We start from the raw sequence: 24,090 nt of genomic DNA, 5'->3' as shown, positions 1-24,090 counted from the left end.
TGAGTCAAGAGAAAATGGCAAAACTTCCAATCTGGTAAATAAAAATAAAATGAAACAATTTCTCCTGTTTCAGTTATATCTGCAACAAAGGCTGAGAAAGCTAATAAAGTTGATTACAAGCAGCCAGTAAGGTTTTTTGCTATCCTGGGCCTGTCTATGTAGTACTGGGTCTCAACTAAGATTCAAAGTGATTTTGAAAAAGTTACTTTTAATGAAATATCTGTATAAGACAAGAGTTATATTAGCATACATTAATAAAGCAAAAAAGAAAAACCAACTGAAAGAAAGAAATTTGAAAATTTCAACATTAATTACAACAATACCATTCCAATTCATCATATCTTGGTTAGGCAGGAATTGTAGAGCTCTAAGCTGTAAACACCTGGCCCCAGAAAGATGTAATTAAGACACATTAGGAAAATGAGTAGCATGCTATATACTGAGGAAATATATGTGCAGCCTGACAAAGGACATATATCCAGAATATAAAAAGAACGTTGACAAATCAACAATCAAAAGACAAGCCACCTAATTTTAAAAATAAACAAAATATTCGAAAAGGCACTTTACAAAAGGAAGCATGAGTGGGCATGAAACACATGGAGGTTGCCAACACTAGTCATCAGGGAAATGCAAATGAAAATCACAAGATACTATAGGTGTCCCCCCAAAAATGTAATCACACTTTGAATGACTATAAAGTCAGTGTTTATTAACATATAGTTCATTTTCAAAATTTAAAAGAATCTACAGTAATGAATATGAATTTTTTTTGGTCAATGTCTGCTTTCAAACTGATGACCGCTCTGGTCCAAGCACTGCAAATACCGTGAAGCAATGGAATTGCAAACATCAAGAATCATTTCCTTCGGTATTTGGACCCTCAATTAATCAACTGTTGCCAGTTTTATACCATAAACTTTATCTTTTATGTACCCCCATAAAAAAGTCTAGTGGGTAAATTTTCTTTGTTCAAAGCTTAGTCTAGCTTCCCCCATTATTTCAACCAGTTAAACCTGAAAAGGAGTGAAAATTGAGTGAGTTATCAGCATTTGTTATAATTATAAAGGCAGTGTTTGTACTTCAACTGTGCTTTCAAACTTCCAGTAGCATTTTAGGATGAATTTCCTTTGTTCAAAGCTTAATCTGGCTGAAAATAAAGAAACATCAATTCAACTATCAGCTGTTAATGTACCAAAAATGTTTTTGGGACACCCTATATTTCACACTTACTAGAAAGGCTATCAAGTACAAAATACAACAGCGAATGTCAGGGATGTGGCACAACTGGAGCTTGTATACTTACTGGGGAAAATGGAAATGGTAGAACCCCTTTGAAGAACTATTTGGAAGTTTCTGAGAAAGTTAAGCAAACACTTTACCATATGACCCATCATTCCCACTAAAAGTCCATTTCTGCCCAGTCCTCAACACTCGCATGTTGCTTTCCTCTCTCCGAAATCTTCCATGTCTTTATCTTACTATTCTCATGTTTCTTCTAGTCCCTCTTTTTTTTTTTCCATCTCAAGTGAATTCTCCCTAATTAACCATAAAGGGATTAATTTCTTCCACATTTATTCTAAGAGGTATATATGTGATGATATAAAATAAAAATGATTTAGAATTAGCTGTGTATTTTGCCTAAATAAGGTGGCAACTATTTTTGACAGCTACAGATGTTAGTTCTATGTCAATAGTAACAATGATAATAGAACAAAGAAAGACAATATTTAGATTTAAAATTCTTTTCTTGTATAAATAATTCAGAGTCTTTAGCAATGGAAAAAAAATCATATCATAGTCATTTTGAAAAGTTCATTTATTATATACCAATATACACTTTCTGTAACAAAAAAAGCCTCCCAATACATTGAACCATCTTATAAATGAAATAAGAAAATAAAATTTTCATCTGTTTACAAATGGGGTTAAATTAACCATATGTATGTCTGCCCTGCAGTCTGAATTCATCCCGAAATGGCCATGAGAAAGAAATGGTGCTTCATTATGGGGCACTGTAGTATTGCTCTTGAGTATTTATATAATTACATATGTTGACATTTTTAAGTTAGTCATTTCAAATGTAAAACATTCAAAATATATACAGATTTTACAGTTTTCCATTTTTTTTGTTAATTATTGATATTTACATTTAAAAACATTCAGATTAAACATTTTTTTTAACACTCAGAAAGTACCTTTTCCACTTGCTATCTCTTTAGATGAATGAAAATACATCTTAAAGATGCTGTTTGGAAAATTTTTTCCAATAATAGTAACTTAAAAGTTATGATAGTTTCTAGTAATGTTCAATTTCCATAAAAAAGTGCACCATTTTACAGTATTGTGCCTCTAGAAAATAATACATAAAACAAATATATTTTCTTATAGCACATTCCAGAAAAACTATTGGAATATGATTTAATATTATCATACTTATATGATACTTGTATTTCATACTTGGCTTCACTAAAATATAAAATATAGAACAAATGTTCTTGCTACTGATTTGAAAAAAAAGTAGCAAACTCCAGAAATTCCAGGCGGTAAGTACTATTTTTTAAATCCATTTCATGTATGTTGTAGAAGTGAGCAAAAATAATAGTTTGCTTCTCCTTGTAGTGTTAGCATTTATTTTTATGGAGAACCACTCAACATTGTATTAAATGGCAAATAAATGTCAGCAAACACCTGTCTAAGATATAATGAACTAAATGCTATTGTAGTCATGCTAAATTAAATGAACAGTATTATTAATAATTATTTGCAAATAAGAACTTATTTTCTTGTAGGTGATTATGATATTACTGTAAACATTGAAAAAGAACATTACTGAGCTATGTATAACTTAGGTTTCAAATTTAAAATATCCCCAACAGACAGATACATACAAATGGATTTTTGAGCCCATCAACTTAATTCCCTGCCCTCACCCCAAATAATATAAATGTTTTGACTGTAATGAGAGACAAACTACACATGTAAAAAATAAAAATCAAATGTACCATACATTAAAATTCTGGCAACTACAGTATAAGATTATATACACAAACATATAGCAATCACAGTTTCCTGCACTGAATGTTTAGCAAATAAAAATGTATCAAACAATACTGGGTAGTGTACCTCCACATGAATTGTGGTCTTCTAAAAATTCTGAATGAGAATGGAAGACGAGAGGGAGAGCATTGTTCAATAATAAAAGTATGATAAGAGGACTAGGACTAATATGAAAAAGCAAATGCTTCCAGAACAGGCAGTTTAGCTATAAGCATTATTTTTGTTGTTGCTCTATAATTTAAATAAGACCCCTCTCTTAATGTTTAAAAAAAAGTCTAAATGAAGAAGTCATTAATTCAATGTCACAAATAGGATGGGCAAAATATTCTTTTACTGTTGATAATAAGATATTCTAGCCTGGTGTCTGATCATTCATGTATCTTACAGGGACAGTTTGTAAGACATGCCTTTTGCCTGTTATTAAATAGATCCAAAGTGTTTAGTGCAAGATTAGGGGAAGGCTTTAAGTGGTGATAGCTTTGCCACCAGGGCATTTCGTTTGATATTCTGAGAATACAAATATTTGGTACTATGGAAAGGGGGAGGGGACTATCTGATGACCATTACACTCAGCTACCCTTATTCTGCTTGTACAACAGCAAAAATACATCATCTTATACTCCTCTGGCAAAACCTGGGTAGAAATGTGCACCACAGATTTTAAACACATAAGCAGCCACTCTTGACAAAAATGATGATTTTCTCTTCTGAAGGTGCCTGGTGATGTTACTGGTGAATATCTTTGGAATCTTCTTGTTACTTCCTATGAATAACATTCCAATCATCAGGGTAAAATAGCTCACATGTCCTTTGGAGCATAATTTGTAACCAGTTCCAGTAGAAAAAGAAAGTATTTTTCTTTGGGTTAGTGATGCTTGGTATTCGGGGGGTTGTAAATCCAGTCAGTGATAATGAGCGCCATGCTTCCACTCATGAAGATGATGCCAACCACGAGGAAAATTAAAGCCTGTAAGTCAGAGAGAACTTGTTAGGAACACAGAAACCATCCTTACTTAGCAAAGCTTGTGCTAAGTCAGTAAACAGTAAATTGTTTACCTAAGTCAGCAATCTGATTTGCCTATTGAATTGTATTATTCTTATAGCTCAGCTATCCATGCCTAGCAATTCGGTCAATTTAGAACCCTAATTCAGGAAAGAGGGTGAATACATTAGAGAGATTGTAACCCAAATGTTCAAAATACGGTAATGGTTCATTGATTTGGTACATCAAAATGATGGAATACCCTGGAATCATTAAAAAGTCAAGCAACAGAAGACGATTGAATGACCAGGGGAGAGCTCACAGTCTTTTAGGTGAAAAAAGGCAGGTCATAAGAGAGTAGTAGGTGTGATGAAAATTTATAAAGCAAACAAAAATGAAATCCTAATATATGTTGCATATTGGGGGGAAAAACGAAGTATGTGTGTGCGTGTGTGTGTGTGTGTGTGTGTGTGTGTATAATACAATGCTTTAGAATAGTAACACTAGAAACTGCCTTATTTAGTACCACACAGGTCAATCTCCCAATTCTATATACTAGGAAGCAGCTGCTAATTTCTTTTTAACTTGAAAGAATCTAGAATATAATTTTACTCATTTTTACATCTGATAAACTGAAAATGGGTCACAAAAAGGACAAGTAACTTGCCAAGGTCACACTGCTATAAAGCCCAAAGAAGACTACACAGAGTAGAAACTTGGGGGTGAGATGATTGGAGGAGCTTTTGATACCAAATTGTCCCAAAAAACCCTAAGAGGTGAATGACTCCCAGGCAAAATTCAGTGTAATTCATTTCAAGTCTTACTATAAGACTTTATTAAGCAGTCATGGATAATATGTAATTAGTGGAAAAACAATTATTTCTAGTGTATTTTTCTGTAGTTATATTACAGAAAAGAAGTACATACTCTCTAGTTTCATAAAACTCTATTTCATATCTAAGGAGGTTAACTGGGGAAGGAGTGCGTCTGGTCTGGATCTCAGTCCACACCAGAGGACAGCAAGCTCCTGCGGAGGGGAGAACAAAAGCAACATCTTTTCTTTTGGCCTTACAAACCTAACGAATATGGCCAAAGTGTAATTTCCCATAAAATAGTGCCACAAACGCTGAGTGGGGGAGATAGGATGCATGTGTGCCTGTGGGAGAGCTCCATTAGCCTCTGACAGGTAGGAAGGACTCAGCCCAAGATATTAGGCATTTGAAGAGAAGAAATCCTGGAATCATCTGAACCAGAATTCCAGCCTTCTTTCTCTCCACCAGAGAATTCCAATTCATCTTTGATTGTTCATTCTTGTTCAGCAATTCATATTTTTTTTGAACCATGTGTATTTTCTGGTTTATTCTGAGTAGTCAAAGAACAACTTATAATGGGGAAAACTGCAAGTCTTACTTACCCCAACCTTTTGGGGTGACCGAAGAGGTTCTTTCTTGACAAGTTTAAGATAAAAAGCTGCTGGGAGAATGAAGATCAGCATAGTGGCAGAAGAAGCCCCTGAGGAGAGAAACACCGGACAGGTCAACATCTTACATAGCAGATCTGACTCAGCAAAGCAAAGACACCAGATCTAAAGCTGCCCTAATCTTAGCACTAAATCCACTATAAGATCCTCTGTGTTGCTTATTCAAAGAAGATATGTTTATAAGGAAAATTAAACTATACCTAACATCATAGCTGCATACTAAGTACACATAACCTATAATCAATAATAAAACGACCAAATGTTACAAATTTACAGGAAATTAATCCTATATAATAAAAGCCCAGTGACCGAATGGCAGAATGACCAGAACGACAGGAACAACTGAGGCCCCTCACCCTGGCTGGCCCCGCCCCCGATCGGCCCCCATCGGGGTGGGCCAACTGGACCCCACCAGTGCACGAATTTGTGCACTGGGCCTCTAGTAATACAAAAAGCATCTACTAAGGAGGCTGAACTCATCACACACCCTTCCTATTTACTTCTAACTTTTCAAGTTGCTTTTACCTAAGTTTTAGAAGTTTTGTACAATATTGTATTTAAAGTTGTAGTAAACCCCCAAATCAGCAGAATAAAAATATTAAATATATTAGCAGGCCACACAGTAAAGGGAAATAATGTGCTTTACAAAATCAATCTCCTCCTCCTCCAAAGATATCCTTAATTCTCAGCTAATCACAGACCTGAGAGAGCATCCCGAGGGTAAAATCTGTCTCCCTTATTTTTTGCTGCAGAGTTAAGACCTAAGTGCAAACCCAGGGTCCACTCCAAGGTATAGGACTTGACTTCTGTGGGGCTCAGTTTCCTCGTCTGTCAGAAAAGGCAGCTGGACTAGACGACCTGTAAGGTAGCTTTTGGCACTAACATTTTCGGATTGTGTGAGTAACTTCCAGTGTCACCTGGGAGGGAGGGAAGGTGACAGCTGGAGCCCCATGGGACTATTAGGAAGCCTGGGAGCCTCAGACAGATGGGGATTCTTGGCCTCCCAGCAGAGGCTCCCTGTCTGCCATTTAAGGGGCTATCAGCTTCAGTTGACTACATGAAAAGGTGGAGGGATTAAGTACAAGTCGGTAGTTACAAAATAGTTACAGGGATGTAAAGTACAGCCTAGGGAATAAAGTAAAAAATATTGTGATAACTATGTATGATTTCAGACGGGTGCTGGAAATTTCAGGGGGAACACTTCATAAAGTGTATGGTTATCTAACCAGTATACAGTACACCTGAAAGTAATACGAATTAATAGTGAATATAAACTGTAATTAAACAACAATTTTTTTTTAAAAAAAAGTAGATGGAAAAAAAAAGCCTTTCTGAAACTTACCTATGAATCCAAAGATGTATTTTATAGTTGGCACAAGGATGACCAAAATATTGTTAAGTGCAATAAGCATGGCTGCAATCACGATATGTCTTATCCAGCTGAAGGGCCTTTTGGGAAATAGCAGTGTTGTCACTGACGTACGAATCTGCAACAAGAAAGTTCAAAGGCAAGGTCACTGCTTTGTTTTTTACTTTATTATTTAAAACTAGAGGCCCGGTGCACAAATTCATGCACGGGTGGGGTCCCTCAGCCTGGCCGGTGATCGGGGCCAATCAGGGCCGTCTCGCCCAGTCCAGGTGGAGGGAGTGCAGGAGGTTGACTGGCCGGGGGAGGTTGGCTGTGGGAGCGTGCTGACCACCAGGGGGCAGCTCCTGCATTGGACATCTGCCCCCTGGTGGTGTCATAGTGACTGGTCGTTCAGTCAACCAGTTGTAACTGTCACTTAAGCTTTGATATGTATAGATATTCTCATTGCTCTGGAGCATTTTCTTTGTTTCTCCTTTTTCTACCAGAAAATACCTTGATGCTGATTTTTTTTTTTTTTAGAATTTTCTTACTGTGATAAAACACAAAATTCGCCATCTTAACTATTTTTAAGTGTACAGTTCAGTGGTAATAAGTAAATTCATATTTTTTATATGTACATACAGTATAAGTACAGTATAATAATTTTTTCTTAAAATCTGTCAGAAAGAGATAAAATAACAGATAAGAGATATAAATCAGAGACAGTAAAACCCTGGTTGATTTCTAATTATGTCTTGTCAGACTGGAGCAAGCATTAAGGGTGAGCACTGAATTGATTTGCATGGGATTGCAAATGGAATCTTTACAGACCTGGGTTTTTCTTAACTTTGCTTTGTACTTAACATGTTTTTTTTTTCCACCTGATTTTTTTAAAACGATACTGTGTTTACTCCTTTCTCTTTTTACCCGTTTAGTCACCCCCACCCCGCCAATTATAGATTATAAATACACAAAAGACAAAGAACAGGACCTAAAAATGTTAACATTCCTCAGAGTTTCTAGCTTAAAGTCTTGCATAGAGCAGGCACTCAGTAAATGTTGAATTAAATGGAACAGAACAAATCTTCCCCCTCCCTTCAGGGTCCTTGACAGATTTCAGCCCTATTTTAGTGACTGAAATAAGTAGGTGAAGGGTCAGGAGAGGCTCCTTTGGCAGCAGCTGCTCAAGTTACTCTGATATAACTGGATGAAAAGGTCCTCTGGAGTAGAGGGAGCGCCAGTTATGTTTGAACAGCTTAACAAAGTTGGAAATACTCTTATCTTTGGACTCTTAGAAGACACTTTTAACTTTGTGAAATTAGTCTATTGGCTCTTCAATAAGTGAGCACTTCATTTAAGCTGGGACATCACATTTTTAGAAATGCTGGGATTGATTTGCACTTTAAAATTTTACTTCTGAAGTCTCTTAATGGCATGGAGATGGGAATTTACTTAAAAGAGAAAATGTAAAACGTAGTATTTTGAAACACATGTATGAACGACAAAAACTTCGAACTGAATTGCTTGCAGTTTCTAATATGACATTCCTTTCATACCACTGCACCAAAATTAAAGCCATCTGTTCAGGTTTATAAAACAATTTCATTTCCAGAATGGCAAACCAGAGAGTCTCTGGAAATGGTTTAAGAGCGACTTTGTAACGGATTTTAAAAATTGGATTAGCAAAAATTATGAAAGTCATTGTGAAAAGGACTGAGGAAAGCAAATGCCTTTATTTTGTTTTCCCAGCAGCTTATAAATTCTACATTATGTCCTATTCAATGCTGTCCAATCTGGTCTAATCAGTGGGCTTGAAATAAGCTTTCTATGGTACATACATAGCGCTAAAGGGTTCATTTGTCTGAAGTGCTACATTTATAGAATAAACAACTAGAATACAAGTTATTTCCAGGCAGAGGTCACATCTAAGTGCTTTTTAGTCCTTTGTTAAAATAACGCATTTAACTGAATAAGCTGAGTTAGAGGCAATCTTGTATGTACGGTATAAGTGGTTTCTTAAGGTCATATGGCTCCCAGAAGGATGAAGGTTTAGCATAATGAGCACTGGTTGGAGTAAATGGTGAAAGCTTGCTCCTCATGGTGAATAAGGAAAAACAAAATCCAAACAGAACTGAAGATGTTTAGAGTTGCCAGTGTATTCCTGAAGAGGGCGATAGGGCAAGCAGGGAGTCAGCAGGCTGCTGGTGATGGTAGGGGGAGGTAGAAAAGAACGGAAGGAAACCTGCTGGTCATTCCATGTTAAAATGCAGCCTTGAGATGTGAGCCTGGGATCAAAAGATCCTCAGCAATTCTGTTTACCTATGTCAGCATAGAGATCACTCTGGCTTATTACCCACAAAGCACTGCCTGCTGTTCCACTTATCTAAGTGCCCTTTTCTCTACAGACACGAACTGATAAGAACCTGGAAATGTGGGTCAGATGCTGTGGGTGGGGGAAGTCCCCAGCAACCGCCATAGCTTCCAACTCTGAATGATTCCAGAAAAGTTCCAGAGCTCGAGAGAAAACTTGTTATTCCCAGAGAGCGTGTTCTGAACAGGAGCCTTACTTAGGAGGTGCTATGTTCTAATGTAGGACCCAACGTGAAAGTCAGAAATGCAGAGGGAGAGGAGGAAGTGGGAGCCTTAGGTCTAAATTCTAAAAAAATAAAAATAAAAATAAAAAAACTCTGGTGCTTAGGAGTAAATCACAGTTTCACTTTGTAGGATTGCTTAGGACAATACCTATGGATCACGATTCTATTCCAGTTTACATAGCGACATCTGCCATATTCCTATGCCTACCTCTACATATACTTAAAATCACATCTGAAAGCAACAGACATGAAAAGAATGACTTTACTATGATATAATAAAATAGAAATAGCTAGAGAATCTGAGACTTGATCTCTTTTTTGTAAGGTGTGGCAGGTGGAATTTGAGTCTCTGTGTTCTTGATAAACCTGTTAGAATTATTTGCTTTTCTGTTTTTCATGGTGTTGTGTGAATTGTACTATGTAAAGGGAAGTATAAGCTAATATGCATTATTAGTCCTTGGGGAGGACTAACAGACACCCCTGCCCCCTATCATCTCCCTTCTACTACTAAGAAAGAGAAATGTTGGGCTGCCAGTGAAAAAGCTCGTGTCTAAATTCACTTCATTTATTCATCTGCTCAACAAACATTGCAAGCTCTCACTATGTGCATTTGAGTAAGAAGGAAAAAACTAATCTAACTGGAGAAAAGAAAGATAATAAATGGATTAATCGAAGGAAAACCCATCCAACCATCTTACAGCAACAAAACCATTCTCATATCTTCCTGGGTTTGTAAGAAAGAGAGCCCAGTTACATGTTGAAAGAAAAAGAAATAAAAAAACCCAAAAACCCAGCCCCTAAAATTGACAAATTTTAATCCAGATTAGGTTTTATTTGCTTGTTTGTTCTATTATTTATATGGGGATATTGAGGCAAACTAAATACACTTCTTATTGGTCAAGAGTCTGTTAACACATAGAAACCTGTCAAGAGAACCATGCTGAGGCTCGGCATTTGACACATTGAAAATCCTGGCTCTAAATTGTAAGAAACAAACAAAAACAACACTAGCAACGTCCTCTGTCACCTTGCGGGGGGGAGTGAATGTCGCCTTGTGGCACTTGGCTGGGACAAGGAAGCTGACCTATCCATCACATCCACAGAGCTGGGTTTATTCAGCCCAGATCCTCGCCCAAACTGGAATTGCTGACAAATGTCAGCAAGGGGACTGGCCTAACACTTTTGCTAGAAAAGGGAGTTTGTACATCTCAGGAAAAGGCAGATTCATTTGAAGACAGTTTTCCTTGGAAAACATTGCTGATATTGTCCTACGCCAGTCATTCCCTAACCTCCAGGGATTTACAACCAGGAGAAAGGTGGACAAGTATACAGATCATCTCAGTGTAACATTGAAAGGGCAAAAATTACATGCACCGTGTTTCATAAATGCAAAGGTTGAGTGAAAATACATAATTAAGGATAGCAGTTATTTTTCTGAAATTTGTTTCTAATGGTCAACTTTGGTTCTAACAGACATCTGATGGGGGGTATTTCCAACCTACTGCCCTTCCTGATGGTAGTGGTGCCGTATCTATCACATAGAGGGAGAACTTCCATGGGGATGTTGGGATTATAAATGTCGAGGTGAAATGGTCCCCAGTATATGAAAAGCTGACTTTTACTTTCCATTGCCATGATCCAGCCATCACTGTCATGCTATGAGTGCTGCGTTAGTTTAACTGGTACTGATTAGCTGTGTGACCACAGCCAAGTCTGTTAATCCCCTGACACCAAGACTTAAAAGCACTGTATTCAGGGTTTATGAATAAAGCAATACAGAAGCACATACCAGATTTCTTTTACAAAATGCTTTGATTCAACAGCGATGTGCCTACTGTGTACCAAAATGTAGTTAGTGATCTTTACATACAAAAAGAAGGGCTCCCAATGTTCTTTTCCCAGTGATGTGATTTGCTTAGAAATTCTACCCTATAATACACTTTCTGTCTACAGCTGTCTTCTGCCTTGTATCCATGTTGGAGCTGATTTTAGGCTAAAGCTGTGTACATGTCATTTGAAATACTTTCAGATATATGAGAGGCAAGACATTATTTAACAGTAAATATTAGCCAACATAGCAATAAGGATCTGATTTCATGCACTCATGAAAAAGGAATGTGCCAAAAAATATTTCAGCACACACACTGCATTTAAAGTGACCACAGAATCATTATATGAGCAGTCCTCCTCTGCTTGGCCCTGTATGGAACATTCTGTACAGGACACTGCCGGTTACTGTGTCGCTTATTTTCCCCCCTAAAATGAATGAGTAAATTCAGTGTTTATGAAAGGAGAAGAGTTGGCAGGAGAGCACAGACCTATGTTTATCCATAGGTGGTGGTTTTAACTCACGCAGCCCAAATCTCTACAACCAGCCCCGCTCTGTGATCCCAGCAAAACTGACGCCAATGCAAATGCCAGGAAGGGGCATGCCAATGAGGACATGTGTCAGCTTTGGGCAGGGGGAGGGGGGGGCAGTAGAAGAGATATATGATGGATAATGTAACTTTTCCAAAAAATTTGGTTTTAGGATGCCATTTACTTCACATGGACCCCTTTTAATTAGTCTTCAAGGAATTAGGTTAAATAATACAACTTTTGGATGTTACTGTGGCACAATAAACTGGGGTGGGGGGATGAAATACCTTCAAAACTGTGGTGAAATGTAATATGAGTTGAAAGTTATTGTGGTTTTGGCTTTCAAGTGTCAGAAGTTATATGAACTCCTACTCATTTCTACTAATGCACAAGATAGAAGTTCAAGATCTGTTTTTTGATTTTAAATTTAAAAATAAATTTCAGCCTCAATAAGGCTGGAAAATAAACAAAAATAAATTTCATAATTTTTCCCCCCTACACTTTAAAAATACCTAACATCTAAAAATACTTGCTCTATAGTCAATTTTAAATGGCTCCAAAATGCTGTATAAAAATAATAATATTCCTCGGGCATTGCGATTGCAAACTCACACTACAATTAAGCCCATATCAAGTCAGAACATATGTACTAATCTATGGAGTCAAGCAGGATTCTTTCCTCAAAGCTCCATGTACTTACTGGGAACAGGACGATGGGCACCGTTAGTGTTACTGCCACAAGGACCGCCAGGCGTACCATGAGGAGAGGGGTGTCGAATGTGTACACTTTGATGTAAGCATGAAGCAATTCATCTTCAACTTCTCCTACAAAGAGGAAGAATAGAAAGAGTCCATTTGGTTACCTCTGGCAACATTCTACAGAGGGAACATAGTAGAAACAACTCATGTCGGCGAATCCAGACACTTCTGTTTTTACCGTGTCTCTGAGCTTATTAGCTGTGTGACCATTGAACAAAGGGGCCCTGAAGCTTATACGTTGCAGAGGCTATTATGCATGGTGACACATCTATCTCTGCTCCACTGAAGCATCACAAAACAGATGACAGACTGAGGTGCCCTGGTTCAAGGTCATGAAAGGCCCAAGCACCACCAGTTGTCCCTCACATCCTGTCACCACCACCCCCTCTACCCCCACCTGCCCAGTCAGCCTGAGGCAGCTTCTCCTAACCCAGTACGAAAGCCCTAGTACAATTGATCTACAACATTTTTTCAAGCTCAACAATTATGACTCCATGACAACACGGATACACATACATTTGGATTTTTCAAGTTTTTGCTTGTCTTATGAAACTCAGAGTCAATATAAGTAACATGCAAGGATGAGTTAGTATGAGTTTTACAGGGTCTCTCAATGAATATTGTGCTAAGACTAAGATGCCGCCCTCCTGGAAAACACAGTCATTTAGAATTTCAAGCACAAATGACAAGGAGGTGCTAATAGAATCAGATGCAGTCTGTTTGTCCCATTACTCCCCTCAAAATCAGACAAAAAAAATATCTTCAGTGGTATTGACCGGACTTTCATTAACTCACAACCAGCAAGGACTTAATGCCCACTCTAAAGCAAGTACTTGGTTAATAGCCAAATATTGGTCAAATAGAATAAAAGTCAATCAAATGGTGCTTTCCCTCACCCAATCTTTCCCCTCAACTTGTCTTGCAAACAATTTAATTTACCAAGTCACTCAGAAAAATGCAAAAAGTTAAGTTTATACAAAAAGTATATTTATGATTAGTGTGAACAAATACTAGCAGGCCAATGTTTGACTCCCTGAAATTTGTCTGTAGGGCCATGCTTCGGAGAAGGGAATGACAATCCTACTCCTTTTGTGTCCTGTTTAGATGCCATAGAGGAAGTGTTTTAGGCATAATCTAATGGGGCATGTCACATTTTGTTTTGATAGTACATTCCCAGATTGAAGGGAATTCTGGCATGTACTTTTCTTTCTTTAGGAAACCATTCATGATAACAGAATAGAATAGGATGAGCAAAAAATGTTGCCCAATGCTCCAAGCCCTCAGATTTGACTTAACTGGTACATAAAAAAACAGGTTCTAACTCTAGAATGTTGTACTTTTTCTGCCATTTGTTTGGTAGGAAGTTATTCTACCAATAGAGCTTTACAACATGCAATTGGATTCATTCTCGTTGCTTTTAGCCTGAGATGGACGAGGGCAGTGATGGCGAACCTTTTGAGCTCGGCGTGTCAGCATTTTGAAAAACCCTAACTTAACTCTGGTGCCGTGTCACATATAGAAATTTTTTTATATATGCAACCAGAGTAAAACAAATACTTATATTTTTGATATTTATTTTATATATTTAAGTGCCATTTAACAAAGAAAAATCAACGAAAAAAATGAGTTTGCACGTGTCATAGGTTCACCATCACTGGACTAGGGAGTCAAGCCAAAGAAATACCACCTATCCCAGAAGGAAAATACTTAAATTTTAGGAATTAAAAAAAAGTATGAATTTACAAATTGTTGTAATTTGTTAGCCAAGCTGGTTCAGGTCCTATTTTCTTGGGTCAAGTGACAAGGTTAAGAGAGCATGTTAACCAAGTACTTGTATCTACAATTCATGCTGCTTAAGAGGGTAACTAAAAGAATGATACCTACTGGGGTTAATGATCAGTTCAGCCAGGATTTGCACAAAGAGAATGACTTTGACAGAGCGACCTACCATAAAATGTTAGGTAACCAAAGAGGGCAGCAAGCAGGTACATGATGAGCATCCCCGTGATGGAAATATTTGACACTGACTGCATCTTCCTCCGGGACCGACTGGAAATAAAATGAACACTGAGTTTTGTGTCTTTAAATTTATGAACAGGTCACTTTTCAAAATGAAAATAATGAAAGGATGTATGTCATTATAAAACCTCATTCCTGATGCAAAAGCATAGCTTATTTAAATTTGTCTTACAAAGGATTTGTTTCCATTTTTCTAAAACATTACTCCTTCAGTCTTAGAAACAACTACCTTCCTAAAAGAGGACAAGTTTATTTCCTGTTGACAAGTAAGCTTGTCTACTGAGTATTTAACAATGTAATTAACATGAAAGCCTTAATATTTCATAGTGGGGTGGGTTTAATGAGGACAAGTACCTACGTGAATCAGCAAAACCCTACCTCTAGGAGTTCTATTATTACCAAGATACTTGATATTGTTACCTGGACAGCTTCTAGATACCAGGAAGGCACACAGTGGCTTGAAGTCAATTGGCAGGCCTCTAGAGTAACTGCTACATGTGATTTTCCAAGACATCAAAATAATTTAAAATTCCAAAAAATTTTTATGAAATAAATCAGAATTTATGGAGAAAGTTATTGCTACTTAGTAAAAATGAAGACTGAGATTGTTCATGTCTGTGTTAAAGAAGTTGAACTTATTATATGACATTATCCCTTAAGGCCAAAGAGGGAAGCTGCTATTATAGTGGGGTCAGAGCCAACTCATCCTCAAGTGGATGCAACAACCTCAAAGGGCAAAGAGTATTAATGACATAGAATATCAGCTGGAAGAAACAAGATTGTCTAGCCAGTGTCTCCATTGTACAGGTAAGGCAATGGAGGTCAGATATTGGCACATCTCTGTGGTCAATGTCTTCTAGACAAGGGTTAGGGACTGACTACAGGAGACCTCAGTGGCCTAGTAAGGTCACCCTAACCATAATTTTTTATCTTTATGAGTGTGGTAGTTTCCAGTTCAAGTGACATCACTTCTTTCTGCCAAAATTAAAATTTGAATTCTCCATGTCTGCCAAAATCCTTACAGCCACTGGCTTCTCCCCTTCCCTGGACCCTCCCCTGGACCATTAGGGTGGAGGAATAGAAGAGACGGACGTAGAGAAGGTAGTGCGGTGAGGGGTCTGACTCACACCTTTCTGGTTAAAGCACATTACTGAAAAGTAGTTACAGCGCAAATTCTCTGAAGAGAAAGCTATAAACCATGCTACTGAGTAAAGCACCATTGAAAATATGAGCCCATTTTCAAAGCAAATTAGAATGCTAAAATGATGGCTGCCTTACTCTTTAAGTTCACTGTAGATGGGAAGGACCTCAGGGTGGCAAACAAAAGCAAATGCTAGGATAGGAATTGCATAGGCCGTCTGAAAAACAAAGACAACACCGCATGTTTAGCATTCCAACACGGATGGCAATCCCAGGCCACCTCAGCTTATGAAATAAACGCTCAGAGGCCACACTACTGGGCTCATTAGAGACCCAGGCCTTGCACTTACCCGGGAGTTGAATACAAAGTATTTGGGTTGACACTTGTCATCACTGTGTGCTTCATACTCTACTCCGCTGCCATGAAGAGAGTCCTTGGCCGGGTTGTCAGGATGCTGGTGGGTGTAATCCATCATGAAGTTCACACCACTGCTCTCAGAGTTGTTGGGTAACATTACCATGTGCATTGGAAATGTATTGTTGCATGTCAGATTTCCAACATTGTGATCCAGATTAGGCAGAGGGCAGGGTATTTGGAATTTCTTATAAATCACCTAGACCCAATCATAAAAAACAACAGCGTTAGCCTTTTGAACACAATGATATGAAAATCTGTATGTGTGCCTTATGGGATGAAGGTGAGGGGCCTCTGCTGATGAATCCTTTTAGACTAAGGGACAATGGAGACTCCCTCTATCTAGCCTCTGTTCTAAGGAAAGAGCTGGAACTATAGTTGGAAGCCCTACCCCTTAAAGTCAACAAGACAGTATTCTGCATGAATCCATCCTAAGCTTCATTCATACTCTTCCATTAGAAAGATGATCATTTCCTTGCTCTGCCTCATGTCTTTTATTTTTTCAAACTAATAATAATATGGGTTATTAACTCCCTTCTTCTTCACCTCTTTGGAGAAATGCTGTGTAAAATCTGGCACCCATGATATTACAAGAAATTCCTTTTTGGTGGGGATTGAGGACAGGTGAGGAGAGGGATTTCTTCTTTAATCCCACTGTGGTTGCCTTCTCTTCATAGGTAGAATGATCAAGAGAAAATGGCTAATTCATGCGGATATGGCTAATTCGGTAGCTTACTCATTTCTCTTCTAGGACTCTTATCTTCTTCTGCCACCTTCTAAATACTAGGTTATTGTCATGTTCCCACTTGAAGTATTCTTTTGGTCCAAATATATATTGTGTGCCTAAAACATACTATTAGCAATGGTCTTGACATTCTAACTCAACTATTTTTAAACTCATGACTGTTCTTTTCTCATTCCAAATTAGAATACAAAAAAAAAAAATATTGTTTGTGATGCAAGAACCATTTCATGCTAGTGAGGTGCTTGAACAACAACAAAAAAAGAACACTAATTCAGGCACTAAACGCATCTCATGCTATAAGAATCATGTCAATAAATCACTTACCACACTGACAAAAAACACCATGCAGGTAAGAGAAAATCCACTGGTATAACCAAGGTAACCTAGGAGTTAGCAGAGAAATTCTGGAAGGTGAATATGGCATCTACAATCAGCTTACTATAAATACAAAACAAAAATAAAAATAAAAAAACAACTTTACCTAAATTTTTAAGTAGAGAAAGTGGGAGAATGATTCCAACAGACACAAATATGACGAGGTAGTTGCCATTGAGGTACCATTCTCTAGAAGAGAAAGACAGACCAGAATATTGGGATTGGAAAAGACCAACTAGAATGAGTCACTTGCTATTACAGAGAGAACATAAGACCTACCCAGTATTTTCTTCAAGTCCCATGAATGCTTTGATTACTTCAGGTAGTTCGTATTTAATGATAAAGAGGTAGCTTGACATTGCTAAAATGAAAAGCATGACAGCTTAGTAGAGTGCACAGCATTAAAGTCACGGGCAAGTTGTGAGAAGTCCTTGCATTTGAGATACACATTCTTCCCAGTAAGGTGCACATTTAGTCCCCCAAATGGCAAGGAAAGTTCCCCACTGTGTATTCTGTACTGCTTCCAAGTTCTTTCCAAAAATAGCCGTTTGGCCCTCTGGCTCTTTTGTCTGGAACTTCGCTAACAGTATCAATAACGATTCTGTGTTCAATCCTGCTCTGAGGTTTTCAGTGAAGCTGCACTTTGAATGTTTTCCCCTCATTAGTTATAAGTCATCAGGGACTGTGCTGGGTGATCCTGTCTTAGTGTCTATAACTCGAGGAAGGGCCTGGCAACAAAAGGCCTGGGTCCACCAGGGTAGACCACGTGTCCCTCTAGCTCTCTCCAGGTGGGTGCCAGTCTAGTCCTCTGTATCTCCCTGAGGGGCACCAAATCTCAGACCACTGTCTAGTCTGGCATCATACTTGATAAAAGAATACAGGAGTGGATAGCTCCTCCTCCCGTGGTCAATGAAATTTTTCCTCCTCTGCATCCTGGCCTTCCTTTGGCTGAATAAGAAATTATACGAAGTGGCAACATTTCTTGAGCATTTAGATAAGTGATAGATGTGTGATCATGCACTCTTCTAAAAACCAGATGAAATCTATAAACCCAATCCCTGGAAAAACGTTCAGTATATGTGTATATATGCATACTATATAATTTTGCCTACAACTGTAGGGATTTATGCAACATCCCTCTCTCAGTTCCATCCACTCAGTGATTTGTTATTTGATACACTGTCAAAAGTCTCAATTAAAAATAAACTGGCGGGTTTTACATTGAAACTGAATGTAGAATTCGGCTGAATGCTACATCCTTCTGGCGAATTTTTGCTAACACATTTTAAAGCAGATGCTAAGTTGTAAGTTGAACTATTAACATTAAACTAATGAATATTACAGATGTTTCCTTAACCTCAAATGGAAGTAATAATGGTGATAATAATCCCCCACACTTTTAGTTCTGCACATCACTCATCTAAACAGCAAGAGGTACATTATTGTCTTCATTCCTCAGCTGAGGGCAGAGGGCTTCCACGGCATGTCCAAGATCATGCAGCTTGAACATGGCAGACCTCATCCCAAATGCACGTTCCCTGCTTTCAGGCCAGTGCTCCTCCTCTATTGTGGAGTAAAGTGATTCTTACAATGCCTGCTGTATCTTCTGCAAACACTCTCTGGTTAATCTTTACAAAGCTTGGCTAAAGCAAAATCTTACAGAGAGTAAACAGACGAGATATTTCTGATTAACTGGCTTCGTGCGGTGCCATTCAATTTTAGAGAGCTATTATTGCTGACTTTCAGTGATGTTACCACTGTTAATGTGTTTGGTCTTCAAAAATTCAGAATGATCCCGACCAGTCTGGGTAATGTCAACGTGATTCTGCCAGTGTTGAAACATCCATGGTAAATGTTAAATTTCAGGGGACTGAGGAAATTAAACGTTCTAAATGTGGAGTTGCTAAATACAGAAATACAAGTGATTCCCCTTAGGGCAAAATAACCACTCATCAAGGAGAGTAACCAAAGTGAGAGCATTTTTAGGAACTATATATAAAATTTTATCTTTCTACCTTAAAGCCACACTTCTTGTCATGTGTGTGGCTTCATCGAGACACCACTTTATAGTCTATACCATTATTTAGAAGCGTAATAGTAGCTATACTTTGAACAATAGACAGTGCTATTGCCACTTAGCCTGTTGTAGTCAGGGCTAAATATGTGTATGGTCATTTCAGTTGTCCAAACAAAATAGATCAACTGTAGATAATCCTATGAAATGCTTGATACTTTAAATCCTGATAAGGCTGAACATTTGAACCAAATGTAGAGCAGTCTATTTGGTGGAGGATGGGGGCTGACATGCTTATGACCCCAAACCAGTAAAATGAATGAAGCAATCCTGTCAATACTGCCAAATTCTGCCCGACTGTAGTCTTAACATATAAAAACACGAGAAGAAAAAAATATAAATCCATATATGCCTACATTTTATCTGCTTGACAACTATCCATTATCAGGAGCAGATATAGTTAGATAAGGTTATTAAAAGAATTGCTGCATTCCAGAAATCCTAGATAATTCCAGTGATTCTATTTGTCAAAAAGGGTTACCTATTTGCAAGATCTCTGTGCAAGTTTATTTACTGCAGCATCGTCTGTAAGAGTGAAAAACGGGAAACAATCCAACTGTCTATCAATAAGGGATTCAGTAAGCCAATTATGCTACACTGGCACGATAAAAAATGCAAAAGCCATTAAAAAGGACAATGCGTGGATACAGTCAGGGCATATTGTTAAATTTAAAAAAGCAAACTGCAAATCAGTATTAAAAGAAGGTCCAATTTTAACAGAAAAAAATATAACTTATTAAATTTGGCAGAGAAAATCCTGAGGTTGTTATTTCTAAGGGTGACTTACATAAACATTTCTTTGTCATCTATATTTTTAAGTAATGTTTTAGTTGTTCACAGTTAGCATTTATTTGTCTTATAATTATAAAAATGTCCATTTAAAAAATAATCAGAAGGGCTCCAGAGACATGGACATTGGATCCGAGAGCCAGGGGGGAAGGAAGCATGTGCCATATGTTGTCTTATTTCATCCTTGCAGCGACCTTGTGAGGATGGAATATTACTCCCACTTTCATAGATGGAAAATTAAACTCAAAGGAGCAACGTGACTTTCCCAAGGTCACAGGTAGTGACAGAAATGGACTCAAATTCAGGTGTATCTGAATCCAAAAGCCTACCATCCATACAAGGGTTTTAAGTACCTTTTAAAATAGTAACAAACAAGATACCTACAAAGAGGGCTAAGGGAGCCCAGAGGAAGTAGGGAACACTAGTTCCTAAAAGCCGAGAGAAGTGGTGGGTTGTGTGTGTGTGAGAGAGAGAGAGAGAGAGAGAGAGAGAGAGAAAATCTGTGTAATTGTGTTTGTTAGGGTGGAGAACTACAAGAATAGGGGAACTGGATATAATTTGTTATGAGATGACACAGGACACATAGTAGAGAGATAGGTGAGATAGATGACTAGATAGATAGATAGATAGATAGATAGATAGATAGATTGATTTGAGGGGGTTGTTAGGAAAGGTATCAGAAAGGTAGGTGGAGGAAAGATGATGAAGGCCCTTACATATCAGGCCAAAGAGTTTAAATTTTACCTTGAAAATAATAAGGAAGAATTTTATGCACAGTAGAAGCAAGAATAGATTTGATTTGAGAAAGTTAATCTGTAGGATGAATTAGAGATAAGAGCAGGGGAAATTCAAGTTCAGGTGATCACTGTAGTGGTGAGAACAGAATGAGAAGGAAAGATTGAAGAGGTAGGTAAGAGATAACATGAACAGGAGCCAGTTGGTATTTGATTGGATGTTCAGGGTTAGGGAGAGTGAAAACTCAGGCTGACACCCAGATTTCAAGGAAGGTTTTACTCTATATTTTAATTCTAAAAGTCATTGGTAGGGTTTTATATAGTATTTCATTGTTACATATTGTTATTTTTAATTAAAGAGGGGCAGCAAGTCTATTTTTAAAACTTATTTTTTTAATTTAAAAACTACAAAACAGCTATTTTTCTGTATTTAAAGTGCTCATGTATTGTGTAAGAGTTTTCTTATATATTAAACATTCTTTAGAAAGTTTAAGTAGCCTATTGAAGGCTATATCTCCTTACCTCCAATGTTCTGCATTGTAATGGAAATAAAAGCTGCGATTTTCCCAGGCCATCCAAATGCCTTTTCCCCCAATTTTTCATAAATCAAAGACCCTACAATCAAAGATAAAAAACCTTGTTAAAAAGATTGTTTTAATGACTAAAATATTTCTGTAATATAATTCTACACTGGAGTCTCAAATGTATGAATAAGAACCATATATAAATTATAAACTCAAAAGATGCGATATCAAAAACCAATGCAAAATATGTTAAAATATTCCCTACACAAGAAGCAGTGGCTTCATTCATGTGAGCTCCATGCAGCAAGTTGAAACTCTTATTATTTGGATTATTCACCAAAATCTTTTTATCTATTTGGCTTCAACTTGAGCCAGTTGACTTTCACTTCTCTCAGTTGCTCAAATAACTGAAAACATCGAGAGACCATGTCATTGGGCTCAGAAGAAAATAAAATGTGAAACTGACCAAAATCATCCTGTAGTTATGGAGCTATAGACTGAAATACCCTTTAAAGAGAATCAAAATAGGACATTTGGACTTAACGGGTAGCATACCTCCTTCCTTCGAAGTCTTTAATAAAAGGTGAACTGAATAGAGCGATAATATTGCCACAGTAAGCAGCATGATTCTGTGAGGGGAACAGAGAATAGAAATAAGTTTCTATAATACACAATACATAATAACAGATGTTACAATAAATGATCACATTGGTCTTTTCAATCATTAACTCTCCAAAAGTATGGATTTGGGGGAAGCTGGGAAATTCTTTTCAGAACTCCACACATACTCTTTAATGTTACAGAGCTGGAATGTGCTATTATTTATGCACCAAAACCTACTACCTGAAGTTCCTAATATCTCTCTCTCTTTTTCTTTAGTGTTACCCAGTAGTAAAATCTGGTTCGTAACTTAGGTGCTAAATGTATAGCAAAATTAGCAAATACCATATCTGCTTACTCAGCACATGGGTCTATATACATCATATTTGCATGATAATTGTACCAACATATATAGGGCTATTCAGTAGTCTGGCTAAACCTTATTCTAAAACCTAGAAATAGAAAAGCCAAAGCGAGCAGAGTCTGAGCTCCATTACTACCATCCCAGCACATTAGGGGTCAAGTGGTGAACGGGAGGGTCAGGCAATAGAGAAACAGAAAGGTAAGTGTAGGGTGCAGGGAAATTGCTTTCTTGTATTAAAACAAAAATCATTTCTGGTTCAGGACCCTCCACGTGTCTACATGCATATATGATTTCTTTATCTAGATAGTTATCAGTGTCTCTCCAAAAACAAGACTTGAAAAACAAGAATAGAGGCATTTATGTAATAACTTAAAGAGCAATACTAAATGTTGCCTGTCATTTAAAAAAAAAATCACATTCTTTGTCTGTTTTCACATGAAGAGAGCACACTAAACATTTTTCCACAGTTGATCATGTCCTTTGGTAACTCCCGCTGCAGACAGGGTTGCAACTGTACATTTGGACCACAAGTTACTAATTTTATAATGACTCTGACTTTGTTGTGCCAGAACTGACTAATCAATGACTTGTTCATGTGTTCTTCTGCATGCCTTATGAGCTTACCTGTTCTTTAAGAATTATGTATTTCAGATGACATCATTTTGTCACTTGGAAAAATACTGGACATTCCCAGTATTCTAAACACAAGCTTGCTTTGGCAAACAGAGTAAAACCAATGAAACGCTGTGTCACTTGCTGTGAATTAAGGGCGAGAGCTGAATCCAGTCTGAGCTGCTTACACAGAAAACATACCCACAATGTAGAGCAATTTAGCTTCTCTGGCCAAATGAACCTGCCGCATGTTTGTAAGCCTGAAGTGAGGCCCTTGGTTCTAAAACTGGAATATTTTCCTCCCGTGAAAATGGCCTGTGGCTCTAGCCTTGGGGGAAATGTTTAGTTTTTCTGTTCACCAGTGATCTATGCTAACTTCCTAATTATTGATAGTATGTGTACTTAATGAGAAGACATTATATATGCAGCTACATATGTGAATACATCTCTAGCTAGGAAGATTCAGAGAATTTTAAAAATGAGTTTATTTCAAACATGGCTTATAAAAGTAAAGTTGATATAAAAACCCATTCAGCTAAAAAGTCTTATAGCTAAAACACTTCAATGAAAGCACTAACTCAATATAAATATTTATAGTCCTGCTTGATCCTTAGCCCTCAAATAGCTGTGTGATTATCTAATCATAAGTGATGTTCAGAACATAAATAGCATATATTTGTAATATAAATATTGCATTCTTAGACAGTTATTTAATGCTCTAGCATTGCATTAGAGATTGTGATCTGCATTCACACTGATGCCTGACTAATATCAGACTTGATTCCTGTGAAGAATTCCAGTGCTGCCAACTGTGTCTTGGAAAATACCAGGCAGGACGTAATGCACACAAGCACCTGTGGCTGTCTGTCACTGACAATGCAGTATCCTTCCTCCAGGTCAGCTGTGTGACATTACTAATCTCAGGCAGCTTTTGACCACATTTGATTATAGTGCATAGGTTTAGGAATAAACTTGGGCCACTCCACAAATATTCCCTGTGCCAAGCTTGTACTAGGTCTTGGGGATACAAACATGTGATGAGTAAAATCAGACCTGGACTCTACTCTCTGGAGGTTACAGTGTAGCAAGGGAGATATACATTTATCAAGTAAGTCACA

At 37.6% G+C, this 24,090-nt stretch overlaps 1 protein-coding gene across 4 annotated transcripts in view; it reads right to left on the bottom strand.

Annotated features, from left to right (window-relative positions):
* Positions 1-1,801: 1,801 nt before the first annotated feature.
* The window catches only part of SLC38A4 (solute carrier family 38 member 4), a 66,754-nt gene continuing 44,465 nt past the window's right edge, over positions 1,802-24,090 (bottom strand). For all 4 annotated transcript variants that reach the window (XM_070410368.1, XM_070410370.1, XM_070410369.1 and 1 more), the window contains 12 exons: positions 21,952-22,025; positions 21,395-21,487; positions 17,555-17,636; positions 17,382-17,464; positions 17,225-17,283; positions 16,091-16,354; positions 15,879-15,958; positions 14,530-14,630; positions 12,523-12,647; positions 6,865-7,009; positions 5,457-5,554; positions 1,802-4,027 (listed from right to left, as the gene is read on the bottom strand). In XM_070410368.1, the coding sequence (XP_070266469.1) occupies positions 3,926-4,027; positions 5,457-5,554; positions 6,865-7,009; positions 12,523-12,647; positions 14,530-14,630; positions 15,879-15,958; positions 16,091-16,354; positions 17,225-17,283; positions 17,382-17,464; positions 17,555-17,636; positions 21,395-21,487; positions 21,952-22,025 (1,306 nt within the window). In that variant the 3' untranslated portion in view covers positions 1,802-3,925. The remainder of the gene's footprint in view (positions 4,028-5,456; positions 5,555-6,864; positions 7,010-12,522; positions 12,648-14,529; positions 14,631-15,878; positions 15,959-16,090; positions 16,355-17,224; positions 17,284-17,381; positions 17,465-17,554; positions 17,637-21,394; positions 21,488-21,951; positions 22,026-24,090) is intronic.

This window comes from Myotis yumanensis, unplaced genomic scaffold (genome assembly GCF_028538775.1).
Source record: "Myotis yumanensis isolate MYYU_CA2020_CCGP unplaced genomic scaffold, mMyoYum1.0.hap1 SCAF_3, whole genome shotgun sequence".
NCBI classification, from domain to species: Eukaryota; Metazoa; Chordata; class Mammalia; order Chiroptera; family Vespertilionidae; genus Myotis; species Myotis yumanensis.
Note: the sequence above shows the minus strand (reverse complement) of the source record. Positions and strands in the feature narration are given on the sequence as shown.